Raw genomic sequence first — 18741 nt, forward strand, 5'->3', positions numbered from 1 at the left:
TGAAAGTTTATATGAAAAATCCAGTGCAGCATTCTTTTCCAGAATTTATCATTATTGTATAAATAATACATCATGAAATATTTTATAGGTTTTTATATTTTTATTGCAGCCGACAACATTTAGATTGAACCTAAGAAAATATTATACCTGATTGACAAAGTAAATTTTTCAGATAAGAAGTATACTGAGGAAAATTGTGGAATTTATCCTCAGAGGCATTAAAAGTCCAGTAAAAACTTAAGATGACTCCAGTGATACAGAACTGTGGAAGGGTAGCGTAAGTAGTTTTTCTAGGATATCAGCCTAGGGGAGGAAATATGGTACAGAAATACATACTAATGGCATTAAGGATAGTTGGTGACTGCCCCTTATCTCTTAAAGCACTCTTGTACCATACTATGGGCTGTGTAAAAACTACTACCTGACTTAGTAGTACAGTGGCTCAGAATGGTGGAAGTAAATGGACAAATGAGGAGACTATGAATTAGCATTCAGTGGTAAGGACGTTGGGAGGCTTCACAGCTTACATTCTACTTTTTGGTAGGATTTCCATTACTCCTTACTAGAAAGAGGTAAATTGCATCTGTTTTTGAACCCACATTTTTTTCACTAGAAAATTAGTAGTCTTAATTTCACTAAAGCACCATATTGTTTGTTAAAATACAGCATTCTCTGGCCTTTTTTTTTTTTTTTTAATGTGTCTTGGGGCTACCACACTAAAAAAGGGTTTTAGCCTAGATTTTTAATTCTAAATTACCATTTTAAATTCATTTTAATTATTTTTAAAATTCTCACTTACCATTTTTCCATGATAAGGCTTGATGTTCTAAACAATATTATGACACTGTGTCATCTCCAATGTAAAACTCAGATTTTAAGAAAAAAATGTATTTTAAAAATAATTATCCCTTAATATTTAAGGTTTTTTTTTTTGTTTTTTTTTTTTGAGACAGAGTCTCACTCTGTTGCCCAGGCTAGAGTGAGTGCCGTGGCGTCAGCCTAGCTCACAGCAACCTCAAACTCCTGAGCTCAAGCGATCCTCCTGTCTCAGCCTCCCGAGTAGCTGGGACTACAGGCATGCACCACCATGCCCGGCTAATTTTTTCTATATATATATTTAGCTGTCCATATAATTTCTTTCTATTTTTAGTAGAGATGGGGTCTCGCTCTTGCTCAGGCTTGTCTCGAACTCCTGAGCTCAAACGATCCGCCCACCTCGGCCTCCCAGAGTGCTAGGATTACAGGCGTGAGCCACCACGCCCGGCCAAGGTTTTTTTTAAGTAAATTTTTCACCACCTTTAAACTTTTTGGTGAGTAATTTTTATAGGATTGTTTAGTTGTATGTTGGTGGCATTGTAGAAATATCTCAGAAGAAATAATTTTTCATAAAAATGAAGTATTAACCTTAGGCTGTTATGTTTAGATAGATATTGAATTTAAGTAGATTGATAATTTTGTATATATTTTATGAATTAGTAATTTTTTCTTGTGATGTCAGCAGGGAAAAATGAGTAATAGGTGACTTGGAACTATAAATTTTGAAAGTGTCAGTATGTAATTTAACTTAGTATTCTTTTTAAAAAGTTAATACAAATATAAATACACATATTGTGCATTATGTTATATAAATACATATATATTATAATATATAAATATAAAATGTGATATAAATATATAAATTTTGCAAGTGTCAGCAGTGTGTACCTTAACTCAGCATTTTATTTTTTACTGTATCTGTCATATATTGCAGTATTTTATTTTTTTTGAAGTGAGTAATGCATCTTTTAAATTCCTATGTATTTTCTTGAGCATTCCATATGTACAAAGTGTATGTCTATTTGATAGAAGTTTACCAAATTTTCCAGAGATGCTTGGGGTTTCCTGAGACCTCAAGGGGGTCTACAAAGTCAGAACTTGTAGGATAATACTAAAATGTTTTTTACCTTTTTGACTCTCATTCTCTTAGTACAGTGGTGTTCCCTACATCATTCTGAAGACTAACAGAATGTGTGAAAGTGTGATTTTGTGCCTTAAGAAGTTCTTGGTTTTAATTTCTGAAGTGATTAATATCAATAGATACAGCCCACATAAGCGAAAACCCTTTGTGGTCCTCAGTAATTTTAAGAGTGTAAAAGGGTCCTGAAACCAAAAAGTTGGACAGCTTTTTCACTGTGGGATACAAAGTTCAAGACAATTCTAGTAGATAAATAGGAGATAAAGAGTATTTTTATAAACAGTAGACTGTGTTAAGAGTCAAGAGATATATAGAGAAAATGCTTGTGATCAGATTTTTGAGATTATTTTGATTTTGGCAACTAATTACAATTAATTTCTCAATTAAGTCTTTCTGGCTTAGTGGGCCCTGAGAATCACTTCTTGCCTATTGGAAGTGAAAAGAAACCAGAAATTAAACTGGTTCAATTTTTTATTGTGGGAAAGAGTGGGTCATATATTTTGGGATTTTTTTATTTTAAGAAAGTCTTTTTACTGTTAAAAGGGAAAATGAGGCTTGGTACTGAACTTTTTTTCTTCTGTATGCCATGTATTGCAGTTGGTAGTTTTGCCTTTTTTTTTTCAGTCCATCAACTGGATCTCATAAAGACTAGGGAATTTAACAAAATTTTAAGTTACTTTTTATTCTGAAAGGTAGCTAATTAAAGGCAGGAAAACAAGGGGATGATTTGACATTATAATGACTACATCTGGCATTTCCACTGTTATTAAATAATCGTGTTGTTGTTGACTTAAGTTAAATGTTCTGTGCATTCAGGCAAAGCTATCTGAAAATACTGAAGAACAATGTTAAAAATTAAGTGTGGAGAGGTCACTTTCCAAGAGTATGCAAGTTACAGTGTATGTGAGTGTGTGCCTAAGAATTAGGACTGTATCTTTATACTTGACTTGGTAAGGAATGAACTTATCCATTAAATGTTAAATGGAAACAACCTATGAATTGTAATGAGAGCTGTAGTATGTAACATGGAGAATGTTAATACTAATAACATGGAGAATGTTAGTAATGTAGTAGAATAGTTGATCGAAAAGATCGGTGTATCCAAAGAGGCATTGAAGACTACTGTGCATTAGTAAATAATAGACTTGAGACTTTTCTATTTTAAAGTTAGATCGTTATTTCTGAGATTTACTTTAAAAATAAAATGAGTGAGTGGGTGAAACATGATTGGCCATGAGTTGTTAATTGTTAAACCTGTGTGATGGGTACATGGGGTTTCATTAGTCTAGTCTTTTTACTTTTATATATGTTGGAAACTTTCCAAAGCAAAAAGTCATATCAAAAAAAGAAAAGCGGAGAAATAAGAAAAAGAGGAGCTCCTAAAAAATGGTATGGGCAAAAAAGCTATAAAATAAACTCATCCAAAGCAAGAATATTAAATGAGAACCATATCATTCCACTGATACAGTGCTTGGAGAGAAAGGCTGAACTATAAAACAATATTGGAGGAGAAAATAAATGTAAACCAAAAACTTAGGTTAAGAATTGTGAATATTAAACTTGTCAGTGTTCAGACCGCCAGTGAAAGAAAGGTCATAGTAGTTTCTGTAAAGTAAAAAGATCAAAAACTTTACTAAAAGATTAAGATCTCTGAAACCAAAGGTGACAGCAGATGCTTATGAAATGCTCAAGAAGGCTGGAAAGAAAGAAGAAATAAAATATGAACTATGGAACGACAGTGGTAAGGGCCAGGTATGTCACAAAATCAACTTCATTTAGTTTGGGTGTTCCTTTATCATGGGAAGGTAAAAAAAAAAAAAGAACATATAATTAATTTCTTTAGTGAAATAACATTTATTGAAAAATTGGTATGTAAGAATTTAAGGGATGAAAGTATTCTGAGTTCATTTGTAATTGAAAAGTGGATAAAGGGTGCTAAGACAAAAGAGAATTCCATCTAGAATAAATGACTGAAAATATGAGCGACTTAAAGATAATAGGACAACAATAAGACTGGAAACTAGAAAAATATTAATAGAAACAAGAAGGAAATGGTAAAACACATTGGCAAAGGATAGGAAAATACTGAAATAGAAAGTCTGTTACATAGTGACGGTTTCTCTTGCTTTCTACTGGAAGGGTATTATACTGGAGAAACTTATGTTTATTATAACTACTCAAGTGTAGAATTAAGGCCGACACATTTTGCTAACATTTTCTTTAGGTTATTTGCATGAATTAAATAATGTTCAGAGTGACTTATCTCTAGGAACTGAAGGATTTTACTGTATTTGTTTCATAGGTGTGATTATTTGATTTCAGGTGTGAGTTTATGAAGAAGATAGCACTTGTAGAAAAAAGTATGAATTGCTATTATGTTGAAGGTGATTTTTTTACATTTGGCTTCTCACTATGAACCATGGAAGTGAATTTTCTAAGTCTCTGACTTGGAAATATATTCTTTATGCTTTGTTTGCTTTTCCTTAGGAAATGGAGAAATGCATAATTTTTAAAGTAATACAGGTATGTATCTTAGCTGAAATAATTAATGGTTTTGTTGAAATAAATTATCTTTCTCTACTACCCATCAGCAAATAATTTTGATAAACAAAAATTAACTTTCAGGAACCATTTGGAATGGTCAGCCGTAAGCCATGCAGCCATCATGCTTAAATTGGTTTTTGTAAACGACTTGTGTGTGTTTCGTAAAATATACTTTATTTTAAAATTAGGGCTTCCTGTTGCAGCTGTTCCAGGAGCTCTGAGTCCTTTGGCTATTCCAAATGCTGCTGCAGCAGCTGCTGCAGCTGCTGCTGGCCGAGTGGGTATGCCTGGAGTCTCAGCTGGTGGCAATACAGTCCTGTTGGTTAGCAATTTAAATGAAGAGGTTAGTAAAATAATTTCTAATGTTTATTCTTTAACTCCATTTCATTTGTGAAAGTTTTTCATGTTTATTTCATTTTGCACTTGCCTTTCTTTTTATGTACATTCATTAGTCAAAGTATTTTCTGTATGTTTCTACTTCTGAATAAAATCTACATACTTGTTTAGGTAATACTTTATTTCCTTAGACAGTCATATCTCTTTATATCTATATATGTATATTTTTTTAACCTAACTACCTATTTTTCCTAAGAAAAATATGGTGAAGTACTGTAGTATGGCTTTTTATCTTTTTGTTGTTTTCAAAGGCAAATGTGATCTAATTTGCAAATTTAACTGTAAAACAATTTTGCTCTTTGCCTTTTCTAATTATTTGCTTGTTCATTTCATGCTTATGTGTCATTGCATTTTTTTTAAATCTTATTTTATGTGAACTACTCTAATACATTTTTCTTTGAAGGTTCTTCCAAAGATCTTGACGAGGCACTCTTCCAGTCTTTCTTAGTAATTTTTTCTTTGCAGTTATTAGTCATTGTCTTCTAAAAATATTTTTCAACTTTATTCCCTCCCCCCCACCCCCGTTGAATAAAATTTATTGCTAAGTTATTTTATTTAGTTGTACATTTTATGTCTGGTATATTTTATTTTGATTGCTATGAAAGCTGGTATGAAATGTGGGAATCTCAGTGTATCAGTTTATGATGTCTAATTTGAATATTTGTTTCATTTTTAATTGGCCTCTTAATATGAACATTAAGCTTATTTTATCATTTAATACTATTATCATTCACAGTTCTGCATGCTAAATTGTTTGAATCAGAGTGTCTTTGTTTTTATTTTAAGACTTTTGCCTGCATTTCATAACCAGCCATGCTTATGCAGTTAAAGTTCAAAGTTTAAAATTCCTATGCATGCTTTCCTTCCCTATGTTGAGATGAAATGCTGTAATTTACTCTTTGATATAGATGTACTTTACCCATATTTGTCTTGGATGACTACATTTTACTCAGTTTTTCTTGTACAGTACATAAACCAACCATTTTCTGACCAAATTCCTGCATTTCCTATGTACTGACCTATATTTTATTTTTTTTTTGTTCCCCAATTCCTTATTTTTTTCTTCTGCATTGCTGTTTCCCTTCCCCATTTCATCCTTTTCCCTGTGTGTTCGCCTTCCCTTTCCTTGTCTTTTCCCAAATACCCATTCCCTTCCCTGTCTTATCCTTTATTTTCCTTGTCCTTGTCTTCATTCCCTGTCTCCATTCCCTATGTTCATGCTTCTGTGCTTGAACAAATGTTCCTCGGACCAACTTGCCCCAATTAACCGCCTTGAACCATGATCCATGACCACCTCACCATTCTGCGGGAACCACCCTTCGTTATGGATGATCTGTTCATCTCCGCTCTTCCTCGACTCTTCTCTCTTCTTGTCTTACGCTGCTTGCTCTTCTCTCCTTCTAAAGATGGTTACGCCCCAAAGTCTGTTTACCCTCTTCGGTATGTTATTGTTAGCACTATACTTTTATTATTGATTTGATTTTTGTTTCACCTTAATTCTTATTTGTAGCTAGCACTTTGGCTTAAAGTTGAATAGTAAATCTTTTGCTATTTTTCTTTGCTATTTAAAACTCTCCATAGACACAAAATTTGTTTTAATGCATGCTGATTTATTTTGCATGGTCTTTAATTTAATATCATTCACATAGCTTTGAGGGTTTATCAAGAATTATTCTTTTCAAAATTCACTGTTCAAAATCTTGATCTTCTTTATTCATTTGTGAGAATGATGAGATTGAATGAGTGATCATGTTGATGTCTGAATGTTTCATTGATATGTCAGAAAGATAATCTTTAGCTGACTTGCACATAAAATTAATTCCATTTTTGGATTACCTCTCTGTGACTCCAAAAAAGGTGTTTATGGAGATGTGCAGCGTGTGAAGATTTTGTACAATAAGAAAGACAGTGCTCTAATACAGATGGCTGACGGAAACCAATCACAACTTGGTAAGACTAAACTATATGTTATCTATACATCTTTAGTTCTGATTTCAAATACATAGTCCACAGAATCCTGATTAATGCAAATTATTTTAATTCTTCTAAAGTCTTTTATTGTAAGTATTTGGCTAAACTTAGTAATGGAAAGAGTTACATAGAAGATGTCTTTTAGAGATACCAAGTTCTTACAGAATGAAAAACCTGTGCCAAAAGCACTGTTGTTAATCCCTTTGGGAATCTTAAGATGTACGTTAGTCAAGTTATACTTAAATCATTACTTAGATAAATAATTGATGATTTTAATTAAACTTACATCTCATTTGATTTTATACACAGTCATATCACATAAATCTGGAATATAACTGCATACAGTAGTGATTGACTATAAATATTAGTATGTTCGTAGCTTATAATTCTGTTCATTGAGATTATGGGATGATAATGCCTTAGACTGATTGTATTTACATTGTTAATTTTGAAAGTTGCCATTTTTTATGTAAGAGCTAGTATATTTTTGTTATGAAACTAGTGTATTTTGTTTTATATGAAACTCAGAGATGAACAACATGATATACTAGACAAACTTTGGTCTTTGGAATCAGAAAAGTTGGAATTTCAAACAACAGTAAGTTTAAACTTTAGTGGTGTTCTTGGCAATGATCTTAGCAGCTCAGACAAGGCATGAAACTATCCATCTGGTTCTCCATTTTTATAATGGTGATACCTATTTTAAATGAAAGATATGTAAGAGTGGTGATACGTCATATACATTGTAAGTAACCATTTGACAGTGCTTCATAGTCAATAGAACATTCTTAAATATGTCATCTTTTTCTTGTCACCATTTGAGGTATGGGTGTCATTACCTTCATATAAATAAAGGATGCAAAATCATAATGGTTGAGAATTTCCTAAGGTAAAAATAAACCAAATTCCTCCATGTAGTTTTTTTTTTTATTTTATGTAAAGACTATTTTAAATAAGTGGTATTTTAATTTTTATCATACTTGTATTAGTGTGCTTGGAGTCTGCTTGGGCTGCCATAAAAATACCAAAGACTGGGTGACTTGAACAGCAGAAATTTATTTTCTCAGTTTTGAAGTCTCAGATCAAGGTGCCTACAGATTTGGTTACTGGTGAGGGCTCTCTTGGCTTGCCCGTAGCCATCTTCTCTGTTGTGTCCTCACATGGCCTTTTTGGTGAGAGAGAGAGAGATCTCTTCCTCTTCTTATAAGGACAGCAGTTCTGTTGAATTAGGACTCCCTCCTAGGACTTCATTTAACCTTAAAATTACCTCCTTAAAGGTCCCATCTTTAAATACAGTTACATTTGGGAGTTAGAGCTTCAATGTACAAATTTGGGAAAACACAATTCAGTCTATTGCAGTACTTATATTTGAAAATCATTTATCCCCAATTTCATAAGATACTGTCACTGAAGTTTTGACTTGCTATTAATAGTAGCATGGTTTATAATTTTTGGACTTTATGTAGTAGTTAATAATTTATTATTTCTCATTATTGCTAGGTAGATACTGCTTTCCTGAAGTGTATGACCATAAAAATAGTATTCACACCATCAATGCCTTTAAAACACACACATACGCTCACACTCAAATCCCACACGAAACTTTAGCATGTGGTATGGAGAAAAATAAGACTTAAAAAAATTTTTTTAATTTTGGTTTTTGGACTCTGTCTTCATTCTTTCTGGTTTTCATGGGACTCTAGTTGGAAATATTCATTGTTTTATGTTATAGGCAGATGTCTTTATGCTTAAGAAGTAGCATGAGAGAAATAAATGACAAGGGAAACTAAGAAAGGATATAGTAGGCAATGTTTAAATGTGAATGAGATTGTTGCAGATCTTGCAGGCGATGTTAAATCGTTTCACACCAGAATTTTAAAATTTTCAAACATCAAGATATTTCTTTGATAAACTTTGTGCCATTAGCCTATTTAATTGATACAGTATTTTTTCAATTGAATATTTTAAGAATAATCAAATTTGTTAATTTTCATCTTAAAAACAGTATACTGATTTCCAAAGATTAAGTTCTGACAAAAAAGTAGTTCCTTTAGGGTAAAAATAATTTCTAGTTTCTTCAATTTATGTTTTTACCAACTGCTTATAAAATATCTCTGTTTTTAATTAAATACATAGCTACCATCTCAAAAGTTAAACTTATTTAGTTCTTGTTCATAACCTTTACCTACTAAGTTATATCTATCAAAGTGTTCTAAAAAGGAGCAGAAATCATATTACTCTAGTGTTACGGTATTTGAGAAGTTTTTAAGTGTGTGTGTGTATTCACTTTTAAGTATGTGTATATATTACTGTCATAAGTAATTAGTAATAAGTCACACTTTGAGACATTGTTGGTCTCACAAAAGAGAGATCTTAAGAGATCTTCCCCCCAAAACAAAGAAGGGAAGGAGGGGAAAACAGCAAATGAAATTATGATAGAATCACGACCTGATACATCAGTAATAGTGACAAATGTGAAGGAATAAATTCATCAATTAAAATATTGTCAGATTTGACTTTTGAAAAGTTCCCTATGTGCTCTTTGCAACAGACATATGAAGCCACAAGGATATGGAAAGATTGAAAGCAAAGGGATGTAAAGAGATGTATTGGGCAGATAGTAAGCCAGAGAAAACTCATGTGACTTTGTTAATTTAAGACGAAAAGTATTGATAAAAGATTTAGTTCACCTAGGAAGATACAACAATTTTATGTATATGTATGCCTCGTGAAATAACTTTAAAATGTATAAATCATAAATGGATAAAGCTGCAGGTAGAATTGAGCAAATCCATCATAGTGGTGGATTTCAATGACCTTTCTGAATTATATGTCAAGCAGACCAAAAAAATAAATAAATAAACAAAGATACAAAATGATACAACACCATTCTCTGTTAATGCATCCAACAGTTATGCATCCAGCACATTTTTTTAAAGCACATATGGAACATTTGAAAAAATTGATCATATACTAAACCATAAAGCAAGCTTCAGTTAGTTTCAAAGAGTAAGTATCATCAGACCCCATTTTCTGTTGCACAATTAGAGTTAATAACAGAAAAATACATTTAAAATCTCCATGTACCTGGAAATTTAAAAATCCGTCCCAGTTTTTCATGGGTCAAAGAGGTTGTTTTAATGGGAGGTTAAAAATACTTAAAACTAGATAATGGAAATACTATATATAAATTAGATATGAGTGGTACAGTAAAATAGGTCTTCTGAAAGAAAGATTTAACTTTAAGGAAACAGCATAAACCCAAGGGAAGGAGATATTAAAGACTAGAAATCAGTGGTATAGAAGATAGTTGAGAGAAAAAACAAAGCCAAAAGTTGAGTTCTTTGAAAAAGGCTAGTGATAAAATACACAAGTGTCTGTAAAGATTAAGAAATGAGAGAGTGGCACAAATAATATTTTGAATTATAAAGGGGAGAACTATTGATATAGTTCCACTTCCACATTATATAAACTTCTGTATCTGTAAACTTCTTGCTGTCTTTTAAATTTTCATAATTCATTAATACCTTCTTCAGAGATGGAATATGATAAGCTAAAAAATTATGTTCAACCAAAAATGATATTTCTGCTGTGCAACATTGACTTTTTCCTCCTTTATTATTGCTTTGTCCATTTATGCCATATTTATCAGAATAGTAGATTTCAAATATAAGATTCTCATTGTTTTAAAAAGTGATTTATTTAAAATTAGTGATTAAGATACCTTCCTTCTGCTTTATTTTTGTTTTTAATCCTCATGTACCTTAATTTTTGGCAAAGTTTTTTTTTTTTTTTCTTTGACTTAAAAACTTTGGTATTCTAATTACCACTCTCTTCTCCTTTAAATCCTTCAGATCTTTTTGTTAGCAATCAGCTGACTTGAATTTCTCTTATTACCTGGCTACTTCCTGAGGATAGCTATTTGGTTATTTTGCTTTATTTTAATACCATTCCTTTATCATCAGTCTCTTCTTTATACAGTTACTATGCATAAGACTTTTTGTTGTTTTCTTATTCCTACCCTTCATTATCTCAAAGCTCAGCTGTTTGTGCAGTCTTTTCATTGAGACGGCTTTCTTATGGCAACCTTAGTTTCCTTTATTCCCCAGACTCATACTTTATAATACGTTTTGTCTGAGGTATAACACTTTATCATAGAAGCTTGTTCACTTAAAACAATAGAATTATAGGACTTTTAAAACGTTTTATAATTCAATGGGATTATAAAAGGATTTTAATGAACCATCACTGTAGATAATTAAAAATTGGTTTTATAAATGTGAGTGTAAATTTATAAGTGTATGTGAAATGCACTGTAAGAAACTAGTGAGAGAAGATTCACGCCTGAGAGATGATTTTATTTTGTTTTATTTATTTATTTTTTTTGTTAGCCTCAGTTGAAAATAGAAAACTGTTACAAATATATGACAGTGTAATGACATTCAGGAAGAGTAAACTTATTTTTACAAATTAGGGAAGTTGTAAGTAAAAAAAGAATTTACTTTTTTTTTCTGAATGGTACCTCAAACTTTCACAGCATTATCCTTTTCAGATGTTTTATATTTAATTGGTTTATTTTATACATGTAAGTATGACAAGATTCATGGATTTAACGAATTCTTGGTATTTTCTGTGTCAGGATATTTATACATAATGTACTGATTATATTAGAAACTCTTGGAGAGTAGATTCTGTTGTCATTTTCCTGCTTTTCCACATTGTCCTTACCTCTCTGCTGCTAATACTTTAATGCTTTTATCCAGTTTTATTGTAATCATTTAGACATTCAATTTAGCCAAAAGTGTATGACTTATTAAAGATGGTCTTTGTTAGTTGTTGTGACTGGTAAATAAAACATAAAACAGTTTCTAATATCAGATCAGTTGATTTAGTTTAAAAATAACCCAACAGCTACCTCTAGAAATAACCATGTAATATTCTGTGTTCACACACTGCACTATGTGCTGGAGTAGAGACAGTAATTCCTGTCTCCATGTACTTTACAGTCTGAAAGAGAATATTATAGATAATGACAATAAATTGTGATAACGAACTTAAAAAATGGTATAGGGTACATCTAGTGAGGTCCTGAACCTTTCCAGAGGATAAAGAAAGGCCTTCCTGGAGAAGTGACTTTGAAGAATGAGTAGACTAAAAGGGAAAAGAAAGGACATAGGAAATTGTTACAGATAAAAGATCATGTACACAAGAATAAAAATAAGAGAAACTAACACTTAGTGTCAGGATATGTGTTTTGTATAGCTGGAGCATAAAGTGCAAAGAATATAGTACTAAGATACCATAAATTCCATGAGGGCTGGGATGGCGTCTTACCTTACCACTTTATTCCTAGCACTAGCACAGTGATATTACACATCATTGATAAATATCTGCTCAAAGAAGCTGGAAGTTATATACAGGTTGAGTATCACTTATCCAAAATGATAAGGGCCAGAAGTGTTTCAGAGCTCACATTTTTTTCAGATTTTGGAATATTTGCACTATACCAGTTGAGCATCCCAAATCTGAAAATCCAAAATCGGAAATGCTCTAGTGGGCACTCAAAAAGTTTTGAATCTTAGAGGAGTTCAGATTTGGATTTTTGAATTAAGGATACTCAACCTGTATAAGGCTCAGACTGGGAAAAGTGTAACCCATTTTAAGGAATGATAGATTTTGTCCCTAAGGTTTAAGCAGGTAATGGCATGATTAAATTTATAATTTGCAAAAGTCATCAAGCTGGTATGTATAGAATGGATTGAAGAAAATATATAGAGAAATAACCAATAGGAAGACAAATGAGGATACTGATTGAGTTATCCAGATAAAATATAGTAAAAAGTGGAGTAACAGAGAGAACATGAATTGTAGAGACAATTAGGAGAAGGAATATTACAGGACGTAGCAATTAGGATATGTAGCAGAAGGGAGAAAAAGATGACTACTAAGTTTTTTTCTTGGGTAGCTAAGTATTTGATTTATCGGCAGGATTGTTGAGGAAGATACAGATATTCATAATCTGGATTTTCGTTCTGTGAAAGAAACTGGCTTTTTTACCAGAATATCTTATTTACTACAAGTGAAAATGGAATTGAAGTCTTGTCACAAATGGCTATGCTAAATTCATGATTTATTTTAAAGTCATAAGAAAATCAGATTTTAAACTATTATTTTTAAAATAATTATTTTTGTTTTGAACTTCAATATTGTTTATTAATAAGCATTCCTTCTTTTTATAGCCATGAACCACCTTAATGGACAGAAAATGTATGGAAAAATTATTCGTGTTACTCTTTCTAAACATCAGACTGTACAACTACCTCGAGAGGGACTTGATGATCAAGGGCTAACAAAAGATTTTGGTAATTCCCCATTGCATCGTTTTAAGAAACCTGGATCCAAAAATTTTCAGAACATTTTTCCTCCTTCTGCAACCCTTCACCTATCTAATATCCCGTAAGTATTTAAGCTGGAGTTTATTAAAGATATACATTTTATTTTCATAAAATATAAAATGTATTATTAACCTTTGCTTTTTTCCCCATCCAATTTTCCTAGTCCTTCAGTAGCAGAAGAGGATCTACGAACACTGTTTGCTAACACTGGGGGCACTGTGAAAGCATTTAAGTTTTTTCAGTAAGCAAGCTTCCTTGTCTTTAAATTAGTGACTTGATAGAAATAAAAGTTTTCTTCAAGTAGTTTTTATTCTTTCTGTTTATAGAAATTTTTGATTCTGGAATGGGCAAAATTCAAGCATTTAACGAGCCCTTCCTAGTTTTTATGAAGTATCTAATTTCATAATTTTGTTTCAGAAGAGATCACAAAATGGCTCTTCTTCAGATGGCAACAGTGGAAGAAGCTATCCAGGCCTTGATTGATCTTCATAATTATAACCTTGGTGAAAACCATCATCTGAGAGTGTCTTTCTCCAAGTCAACGATTTAAAAAGTGGGAGATGAAGATTGGGGTGAATCACATTGTTTGGTGTCATCACCTATTGACTGTTCAGAAAAGTGGGGACCAGAGTTTGATTTTTTTGTTAATTTTTTTTCTTTTTTTTCCCATGCTGTTATCATTCCTTGGTTATGAAATGAAATGGCATATGTAAAGGCAGAGTTATTAACTGCTGTATTTCATCTGTTCTATAGGGAAGCCATTTTTGTCTGTTTAAAATTTCAGTTTAATTTTGCTTTCTTTTTTCAACTTAGTTGACATACGTGCCTTAAAAAGGAAAACTAGTGTTGCTATTGTGCATTTACTAGAAAAAAGGAATTGGTTGTCTAGGGCACATTGTTATATGGGAATTAAAATATGTTTAGGCAGGGGTGTGTAAAAAGGTTAAGTTTTTGTTTCTCCTGCTTGGAACTTATTTTGAATTATTAACTTGTCACATTATTTTCTATTTAATCAAATAAGATACATGCTACTGAAAGAATAAAGCAGCATTTTTAGGTTTCACTACCTTAGGCTTTATTGCTTTAAAAAAACATTGGCCTTTTGTATCTCACAATTCTGGTCTAGATTCAGTTATGAATGTAGGCATTAGTTAAAATTAACAAGATGCAGAGTATTAATTTCTTAAGACAACAAAGTGATTTCTGTAAGTTTGAACCCTATGTGGAAAGCATTGTGGAATCTTAACCTTTTTGTACACACTCTTGTGGGACGTATCATATAAATGTCAGCACTAAGTAATGTCTTGTTTGTGGCTGAATATTTTTCGTAGATGTTTTTGAAGTTGACATGACTTATGTGCATTTAAATATATATTGCCATCCTTAGTTTGTAATTAAGATTTGGAATATGGTTGTGGATTTCTGAGCATGTGCAGACTGGTCTAGCTAGTTCAGAAACTGGTGCATGTATTTTTCAAAGATAAAGAAAGTGTACTGCGGAAATTTGCAGGAAGATTAATTTTGTGGCAGTTTTCTAAAACTGACAACCAGGTGGGACCAAAGTTTATGTGCCTTTAGTCTTAATTTACCTTGCATTGTAATATTCAGTTTTAATAAATCTTCAAAATATTTTGTATTTAGGAATAGATCTGACTTTAATAAAAACATGGCTCAGAATCTACAGGTCAAATTAATTTGAACAGTTCTTGTCAATCTGAATTGTTGATTCTGTTTAAATGACCAATACTTTTTGAAATTGATGTACTTAGTTTCAAGATTCATAGATTCTGTTATCTATGTAGACAGAATGGTCATGTATATTTTCTATTAGTTGAGTTTTTACATCTTTAGAAATGTAAAATTCAGTATAGTTTGAAAGCGGCACAATTAAAAATTAATTTTCTAACAAAGTTGGGAGGTTTGATGGTTGTTTAATTTCATTTTGTGTGTACTCTGCTTACCTCTGTAGCATGCTCAATAAACACTTCTGTAGCTCTGTATTCACCTTTTCTGTCTTTCTCTGCTGCCTTTTTCTCTCTCCTCCTCTTTGTTTTCACTCCACTGTGCTTCTGAATTCATGTTTATTCTCTGCCAGGGTGGGAAAGGAGTAATAATATTACAATTCTATGGCTTTATACCATAAATAAATCTAGATGCTGTGAAAATATACCAGCTGTTTTTTTTTAATTTAAAAGATGGTAACTGCTTTTCAAGAGGACACATTAAACATTTCCCACCCTGTTATAATCTACTGCTTTAAAGACATAACTTTTATTGTAGCTTGTTAATTCTTTCTATCTCTTTTGTTGTTGTTTTTTTTTTCCAGTAGATTTATGCACTAATAGATCTTTTGGATTTGCCATGCTCTTTTGCTGCAGTTTCATCTTTCATCTTTTGTGTCTGCTAAAGATTTCCTACTAATCTTAGACTACTTTATTAGTTAACAAAGAGTACTTGATGTTGGGAAGAAAGAGTAGCATATCATCTGCTTTTGCCTGGGCCGGGGGAAGGATGGTATATATTCAGGCATTTAAAAATAAGAGTAATTGCATTTAACAACTGGAAATGTTATTTCACTTTTTAAAATAGTTATGATTAGGGTGCTATTCAAAATATTTTGGGCCACTTTTTCTAAATAAGTATACTGGTGTCAAGTAACTTTGAAGTTATATATGTTCCTTAGGTTTGGTCTGTTATATCTCACAATTACACAAAACTTACCCATTAGGATAATAAAAAATAAATGAAGGAGCATAGGATATGTTTAAATGCACTATATTTAATACAATAATTCAATCACCTCCAAGAAAGGAAAAGCGTAGTAAAATAATTTTAATTACATTAGAGTCAACAATTTGAGATGATTTGGAAGCTTAGATGATTGCCCATGTTTTTTCTTAAAATACTGTAGTACAGAGTCTAGCGACATCAAATATGTGTAAAGGCCATAAAAAAAATCAATACTTTGATTAATGAATAGTAATTGAACAAAGCTTTTTCAAGTGAGTTTTTCTCACTAATGGGTGGTGGTGATAATACTTGAAAGTAGGTTCTATCCCCTTTTCAGGTAGTTGCTTGTGGGTGAGATTGGCTTGCAAGGAGAAATAAAGTTCTGAGCTGCATGTGGGAACTGCAGTTGCGCCAGTTGCTAAGCTGGTGAGAGTTTCCAGTGTTCCCCAATGGGAAGTAACCAGAAATTAAAGTTCTTCCTGCCTGAGGACTACGGCAGATTCTACAGTCTCTTACACTATACTCCAATACAGCCTTCCTTCCAAAGCACCAAGTCAGTGAGAATGGGGATTTTGACATTCTAGAATATTTTCAATTCAATACATTAAATAAACCTAGGTCTTTGGCATATGGTGAATTGCTTATTAAATGTTAGGTAAAAATAATAGCAGCTCTGTCATTATTGCTACTCTATGCCTCAGAATCTTATCTCTTACAGTGAACTAGCTAACAGTGAAATATTCTTAGGACTTAGCTGCTTTGTTAGTAGAGCCCTTACCTTGAATATTTAGAGAGAAGTAACTTGATTTTTTTTTTCCTGTACCTGAGAGTTAGAAAAACTGATTTTTTGACATTAAGTAAGATTTATTTTGGATATGAGTTTCAAAGTACCTATTTAAGGGATAGATTCTTATGGTTCATATTTAATGTTAGAAACCCGTTTTAGCATTTGAAGGCAAATAAGAAAACCCTAGCTTAACCAGGAAGGGTAATGAATCATTCTATTAGTTATATTAGGAATTATATTAGCTAACACTTTTGAGGCATTTTAGCTTCAAAATTTAAGCTTACTATAGTCAAATTAATTGAAATAACTTGCTTAATTTGTTCATGTATTTCTATTTGGATCACCATATAGTTACCAGGGAAAGGACAAATCCTTTTTCTGAGCCTCATTATCCTTATTTGTAAAATGGAGGCAAAAAATTCTGTTCTGCTCACCTCGCAGGGTTATTGTGAAGCTCAAATAGGATAAGTGAAGGAATGCTATGCAATTGGTAAACTGATACGTCTATAAAAAATTACAATGCCAGAGTTCCCAGACTGTTAGATTTGCCCATAGTAAACTTAGTTGTTCAAAATAAATAACTATCCTAATGTCTCTTTTGCCACAAAGAAATATTTATGTTTTGAAATTTATTTAAATATTAGTCTGGTAAAGCAAAAAGATGTAAAATGCAGTTATATAGTGCATCCCAAAGCCAAACGAAAAGAGACTATGGATTTAGTCTTATACTTTCAGTTTAAAATATTTGGTAGCCCAATAATAAAGCTTACATATTTAATTATAAACTTTATAGATTCCACTAAAGAGTGATGTTTCATATGTATAAACCTTTAAAAGTTTCTGTGAAACTTGAAAGTAATTCTAACACTTCAGGACTTCCAAAGCTAAGAAAGGAAGGAAAGATGTTTTCTGAGTAGCACAGGACTTCAAACAGGATTTTCTGGCTGCCTTAGTACATTAAAATGGAGCATAAATCTGAAAACATTCTTTTCATTCAGAAAAGGGTACAGAATTTGTAAGTGAAATTAAATATACGTAGATTTCTATTTTAGCCAAATAGTGGTTTCTAGAAATCTGATGGTAAGAACGCAGGAGAAAATTTTAAACCACAATATTAGTATATATTTGCTGGTTATAAAAAATCTTGATTTCATAGTTACTCTTTGTTATTTTGAATATATTCTTAATTATCTTTTTTAGTTCCAGATTTTGCAAATAAAAGCATAAAGTGTGAAGTTGAGTATCATACAATAAGAACAAAATACAGTGTTCAAATATGCAGAAAATTGTAAAAACCCATAATGAATACCTGCGTGCTTACCACTCAACTATATCACCATCTAACAGTTTCCATATTTTAAATGTAATTTTTATGTATAACTTAAAGAAAACATTACAGATTGACTGAAATCCCTTGTGTACCTCTTCTTGATCTTAGTCACTACCTCATTCTTTCCCCAGAAGTTATCATTACCTTGAATTTAGTGTTTTATTATTTAGTGGTTGCTTTTCAAGGAGAAATTGTCTTATATTCTGTAGCCTAAATTTCTTCTTCTACCTAGTTAAAAAATACTGCACATACTCTAATACTCATGATATTTAAAAACTACAGTATTTTTTTTGTCCAGCACACACTTCATAATTTTTTAACATTAAAATGTTTGGACATTGATACTCCCCTTATCAAATCTCATGACATTTAACCAGTTTTTAAAGGAGGTTTTAAAATCCTCCTGTTCAATAAATACTGAGTTGTTTGGGTCTGAAGTTTTTCTTAAAGTTGTAAAAAGTAAATAAGGGGCCATTGGTATTTTAAAAGCTTAGATTATGTGTAATATCTTAAAATACAAACATGCCCTTTCTAGCTTCACATGGCCACCTTTCTTGCAACTTTTTCTGTCCTATCCTTCCTTTGTCCCTTGCTCCCATTTCAGTGGACAGAAAGAGTATTTGGCATGTCTGTT

General features: G+C 31.9%; 1 protein-coding gene across 4 annotated transcripts in view; it reads left to right on the forward strand.

Annotated features, from left to right (window-relative positions):
* PTBP2 (polypyrimidine tract binding protein 2) overlaps positions 1-15427 on the forward strand; it is a 76067-nt gene extending 60640 nt beyond the window's left edge. For 2 of the 4 annotated variants that reach the window (XM_069478260.1, XM_069478262.1), the window contains exons 9-14: positions 4702-4841; positions 6301-6334; positions 6752-6844; positions 13105-13321; positions 13424-13501; positions 13681-15427. In XM_069478260.1, the coding sequence (XP_069334361.1) occupies positions 4702-4841; positions 6301-6334; positions 6752-6844; positions 13105-13321; positions 13424-13501; positions 13681-13810 (692 nt within the window). In that variant the 3' untranslated portion in view covers positions 13811-15427. Of the gene's footprint in view, positions 1-4686; positions 4842-6300; positions 6335-6751; positions 6845-13104; positions 13322-13423; positions 13502-13677 lie in introns of all 4 variants that reach the window. The other 2 variants (XM_069478261.1, XM_069478263.1) reach the window with 2 other exon arrangements.
* Positions 15428-18741: the final 3314 nt, after the last annotated feature.

This window comes from Eulemur rufifrons, chromosome 8 (assembly GCF_041146395.1).
Source record: "Eulemur rufifrons isolate Redbay chromosome 8, OSU_ERuf_1, whole genome shotgun sequence".
Classification (NCBI taxonomy): domain Eukaryota; kingdom Metazoa; phylum Chordata; class Mammalia; order Primates; family Lemuridae; genus Eulemur; species Eulemur rufifrons.